Source organism: Oryzias melastigma, linkage group LG16, assembly GCF_002922805.2.
Source record: "Oryzias melastigma strain HK-1 linkage group LG16, ASM292280v2, whole genome shotgun sequence".
Lineage (NCBI taxonomy): Eukaryota > Metazoa > Chordata > Actinopteri > Beloniformes > Adrianichthyidae > Oryzias > Oryzias melastigma.
Genome location: NC_050527.1, coordinates 24,132,022 through 24,137,829, shown reverse-complemented (window position 1 = coordinate 24,137,829; position 5,808 = coordinate 24,132,022). Strand labels below are relative to the sequence as shown.

At 37.0% G+C, this 5,808-nt stretch overlaps 1 protein-coding gene across 8 annotated transcripts in view; it reads left to right on the top strand.

Annotated features, from left to right (window-relative positions):
* The window catches only part of cspg5a (chondroitin sulfate proteoglycan 5a), a 59,729-nt gene that overhangs the window by 44,328 nt on the left and 9,593 nt on the right, over nucleotides 1–5,808 (top strand). For 3 of the 8 annotated variants that reach the window (XM_024258453.1, XM_024258451.1, XM_024258455.1), the window contains exon 4: nucleotides 3,268–3,346. In XM_024258453.1, coding sequence (XP_024114221.1) covers nucleotides 3,268–3,346 — 79 coding nt within the window. The other 5 variants (XM_024258454.1, XM_024258452.1, XM_024258450.1 and 2 more) reach the window with 4 other exon arrangements.

Sequence of the window (5,808 nt, the reverse complement as noted above, 5' to 3'; positions counted from 1 at the left end):
ATGAAGGAAAGCGTGCCACAACACATGGGTTTTTTTTGTACGATGTAGTGACGAGGAAAATTGGTGTCGGAGAGGTGAGTGGAAGAAGGTGAAGGAGAAGTGACACAAATGAAAGAGCAGATTGAGCCTAAAGAAGAGTTACTGGGGCTAGTTTCAACAGTCCATCGTCTGGGTTTTTTTATGTTCTCCTCAGCATCAGAGCTGTTGTGGATGAGCTGCAGCTTGCACAGAGGATGCAAAGCAGAGGTCCACATTCTCATCCCCAACTCCCACGCTGCAACGTTTATTTTTAGCTCCGTGCAAGGGGTGATCATGCACAGGAGATTAAGGGTAATGATAGAGAGTAGAGAAAGGATGCAGTAGGTTACTGCTGCAATGTTGGCTTGCAGAATTTAAAAAAAAAAGGAGAAAAAGGGTGATGTCATCTGTACTCTGGATGCTGCTGAAAGTAGGGCAGTCTGCAAAGGAGGAGGGGAGGGAGCGAGAAACGGGCCGAGGCGGGGTTGACCTACATACAGCTGTGCGACCTGAGGGCAAAAGAGACGGAGCTGCCTCATCAAGCTTGAAGAAATCGATGAGAGGAGAGCGACTGAGGAAATGGAAGTTAAAGAGAAAAAGGGAAATAAGAAAATGTTGCAGGAGGAAAAAGAAACAGAGAACGGGCATTTAACAGAGAAAAAGACTCTGCAGGCAGCGTTTAAAGAAGTGTGTGTGTTCCTGAAGAGGCTTATGAATCCATTAGACTCCCATCTGCTGTGCCTGAGACTTGCAGCACAAAGCCTGCATCCTGCCCAAAGATGGACTGAAAAAATGTGCTGGTTTATGTTCACGACTGTGAGGAGTTTTAGATCAATACGTTCAAAAAGGAAACATTCAAACTCAGCTCACTACACGGTCTCAGTTTGAGTGTGAAGCACGGGTCACTACTTTATAGTCAAACGCTTATTGACACCAAAAGCAACAGAAACAAATATAATCTGATAACTCTGGTGGTAATAATAGCTTGTCAGGGTATTAATCTAAAAGTACAAGGAGCTTATATAGAGCTGGACTGAATTCAGAGGGTTAGTGTTCACTGAATCAGAGTGCAGAGCAGCAATATGTGGCTCAGCTTATAGACATAAGCTAAAGACATAATTTAGCTCAAAAGCAGCAATTTAAGAGACTGTAAATAAAAAAAATTGGTTTTTGACATCAACTTTAAATACAATTTTCTTCAAAAAACATTAAAAAAATGCTGCAAATCCGTAACATTGTAAATGAACAGATTAGTTTTCTAAGTTTATAGTTTCAGACATGAGGAAGAACTCCAAGACCTTCTTTGATGTTCAGAGACAAAAAGCTCTCAAAGTTTTGAACTGAAGTTTTCCCAAAAAAAAAAGTACACAACAAGGCAATTTAAACATGATATTCTAGACCAATACTGCAAATTTGTCAGAAAATACCACAGATTCTCTGAATAAATTTGGGCTTATTTGCCTAAAAAAAAGGTAAAAATAAGATGTAAAAATAATAAAATAGGCCAAAAATGTGAGTCGAAGGACAGACTTTAGACTAGCTTTTAATATATGGAAAATTCAAAACGGAACTGACCTCAAGACACATCGAAACCTTGATCTGCTGGAATGAGGAGGAAACTTATAATAATAAAATTATATGATCCACATAAAATCTGACTTATTTAGCTTTTTAGCGACTAACAAAACATCCTTGTTTTGGATGTAACTGTTGAATGGATCAAACTGTGGAATGTTTTTGCACCGTGGTGGGGTGGTGGTTGTTCTTTAGTTGAAAGAGAACAGACAGAGAAATTGTTGCTCTCTGGTGCAAGAATCTTATGACACTCGTTCTGATGGGGAGTACGTCTCCCGTGTCATTACGCCGCCTTTGATATTCATGTCACGGCGCTCATCAAACACAAATCTGGAAGCTTAGCGTGCAGATCACAGAAACTATTGCGCTTTTAACAGCAGGCAGATCAGGGTCTCTTTAACTTCTCGTGCCACGGCAGGGAAATGATCAGAGGGAAAAACCGCAGCTCCACATCTGAGGAGCCGGATGCTGCTCCGAGTCCTAAAAGCTCCAGAATAAAGTTTGGGTGAAGAAGCAAATGAAAGATGATTTTTATTTGATGAAAAAGTGTTATGAACAACGACCGTCATTCTCAGATGATGTCTTATTTGATATTTAAGAAAAAAACTCATTTGATGAAGAAGGACTAAGTCGAGAAGGTTTCCCCAGAGATAAAAGTTGCATCTCTTTACTCAAAGTCGACAAATATGAATAATCAATTCTTTTTATAGCATTCTCTCTGGAGGGAAAACTTCAAAACCACATGTTGCATTCCAGGTCAATTTTTCATTTGAGTAATATAATCTCTGAAAGTAGGCCGTTTGGAAAACAAGTGTTCCTATTTTTATGGTTATTGTTTATACTCTAACATTCATCAGAATTTTAATTCTGAGGCTGGATTTATTTAATCTCTGAAGCAAATGCATTTTATTTTGAAAATCTTGTTTAGAAAAATCCCATTGAGGCTTCGTTAGGAAGAGGTTAAACATGAACATCAGGCTCTACTTAATTATTAATAGATAAAAATGTAATTTAAATGTAATAGATCTGTTTATTAACCCTTTTAAAACCTTTAACATGCTTTCATTTTTTTATTTTTAATGCAATCAATGTCATTTTAGTAGATTTTAAAGGAGAAAAGCGCCGCTTTTCTCCTTTAAAATCTACTAAAATGACATTGATTGTATTAACAATTAATAAATTACAGTAAATCAAAGAACATAAAAACTGGAGCTTTGGTGTTAAAGGGTTAATGTTGAAAGAAAAGGGTAAAAAAAATCACTTTTTCCGTGTTGCATCACAGATAAATGTTTGTTTTATTCTGACATTTTCCAGATATCTTGCTCTTTAACTAATGCTGCTTTCTTGCTATTTATCTCCCCCTCCCTCCTTCTCTATTTCCATTTTTCTGTTTTTTTGTCTTCCCATGCTCCTCCTTTGTGTCCCTTATCTGCCGTCACTCACTTTGTCATTTCTTCTCCTCTGTTTTTTAATCTTGTTCTCTATTCCCCGTACTGTCACTTTCTCATTCCCCGCCTTTTTTTCTCTCCTCCTGGAGGAATCTTCCTTTCCAACTTTAATGTCTCCTACATGACCTACATTTCCCTTCCTCTTGTTTGTCTTGTCTGTGAAAATCTCCCTGAAATATTCTTCCTTTTTCTTATCACCCCCCTCCCTTTACCCACCAACACCCAGCAGTAAGTACCGGCCTTCATCGGAGCAGCACAATGATAATTTCTCGCTGTCCACCATCGCTGAGGGCTCCCACCCAAATGTAAGGAAACTGTGCGACACCCCTCCTAACGTCCCTCATGCCCGTGCATTGGCTTACTATGATAACATTATCTGTCAGGTAACGTGGTTCTCGCCTCTCTCTCACCCCCTTTTTCTGCATCTCCCTCCAAAAACCCTGCCCGAGCCTCTGCCTCCCCCCTACCCCAAATGCATGGGCATGAGTGTTCCCTGATAATCTGAGGTGTGAAATGCTGGAGGGGGGGTGGCGGCATGGAGAGGGTGTCAAGTGAGGCCATGGAAAATGGGAGATTTCTTCAACAAAAAAAGAATACATTTCCATACATGTTCATCAACTTTAACAACATTTTATTAGTCTAAAACATGTATTTATTATTATTCCTTAAATATCTCTAGATAAATATGTATTTTCTTTCTATATCAAGCAAATGAAATTCTGTTTAGATCTTTTATAGCTTTTATTTAATTTTTTGACAAAAGAAAATAGATTAAAATATTTAAATTAATAACTTCATCTTAGGGGTGTAACCGTTTATTTTAACGATTCAATTCATTTTGAACAATTTGATCTGATTGGAGCTTCAGTTGATCGGATTAGATGAACAGCTTACCTCAGACAGATCGATCTGGCTGGATCGTAGGAATATAACTCGAGTCATTGATTCATTTGATTTGAATAAAGCTTTATCTTAATAGGAACAACTCTTATTTTCCTCTCAAATTTTCTCAATTTTATGTTGTCACCTGTTACTTTCTGTTGCAGCTAAATAGAATAGAATAGAATAGAATGCTTTATTGTCATCATACAAGGAGCATGATAAAATCATGTCAAGTTGCATCAGGAATCACTAGAAAAAAAAAGCAAATTATAAAGCTTATTAAAAAAAGAAATATCCTTGAAAATGCAGCAACAGCAACCAGACACTTAGGGCCAACATTTTTAAATCTTGTTGACAATATTAGAGCTATTTTCCTGTTGATGCCTTTTTTTTTGCCTCGTAAACCTTTTTTTATGTATATATTCAACCATTTCTTAGCAATGAACAAGAAGTCATTATTTCCATAGATGATTCCATAAATACAGCTAACAAGTGTTAACTGGGCAGTGTCAGATGTGGCATAAATCAGCTTTGTTGGTCAATGAGGACACAATCACGGCCGGGTCAGAGGTCAAATTACCCCTGAGGCTGTGCAAACGGAACATTTATGGACTGTCATCCCAGGACAGCTGCCAGCTGAGCCGCTTTGGCTTCAATCTGACCATTTTAAGAGAAATCATCCTCACTGTGACCCCTCCCACAACCCCCCTCCTTTACTCTCTCTTCTATCACTTCTGGCATTGGTATGTCATGGCATGTCTGCTCTGTCGCTAATATGCGCCACCCAGTGGACATGTCAGCTGCTGCAGCTCTGCCTTGCTGTTTGTTTGTCTGATTTTGGTTTTTATTTTTCAAGAAATTGTTGTTTATCCTGAAAAAAATGATTAAATATAATTTTTCTGAAGTATTTATGAGCAGGTAAGTTAAGGAGATTCTTATTGTGACAAATGGCAACTTTATCAGGATAAACATCTGAGATGCAACAACTTCCTGCTGCCTGTAGGTGGCAGAAAAGAGCAAAAGCTTTCCCACTAATAGAAGCATGGGTAGTTTTAGTGCTAGCATCGTAGCAGCATGGGTAGACATTATGCTACAGCTGACAAAGACTATTTTTGTCTTTTAAAATGTGGTACCACCCTCTAACAACTCCATCAGTAGTACCTCCACCCTCAAACTACTTTTTTTAGTATCCAACCTGTGATTGTCGTTTCTCTCCTGAAGTATTTTTGAAGTTTTTGATTTGTTTAGGGGCAGTTTGTCTCACCCTGTCATCGTAGACTCATAAAATCCCCATTTTCATCATTTCATCCCTCCAACATACATTAACAAACAAAATGCAAATTTAAAAAATCCTTATTTATCTTATCTCTACCTAATGACATTACTGCAATATTAACCTTTAACACCCTAACCTATTTACTGCACTGGAATAAATGTTTTGTTTTTTCATAAAAGCGGTTGCATGGATGTTTTATTTTTGTAATATTTAAAAAAAAGCATTTGTATGGATAAAATGTGCTCAAAAAATCAATAAAACTGAAATGAATAAATCAGATAAACATCTGTCAAAAATAGTCTAACAAAATTGGATTTTTTTTGTGAGGCAACTAATATGTCAACCTAACCTGTAATTTTTCATTGGCATCTATCGGACAAATTAATTGAATTTAATTAAATAAACTAAAATTAAGTTGAAGATAAACTGTATTAATCCCTGTATTGATGAATAAAATAAATACAAAATACACATGGAAAAAAACTCTTTTGTGCATGTACACAAATGTTTTAACTTTATCATTAGACACATACTTAATTTGCTTAACCTAAATTATTGTTTGGTTTATTTTTTTATTGATCTGAATCATCATATCATGCTTTTATGAAT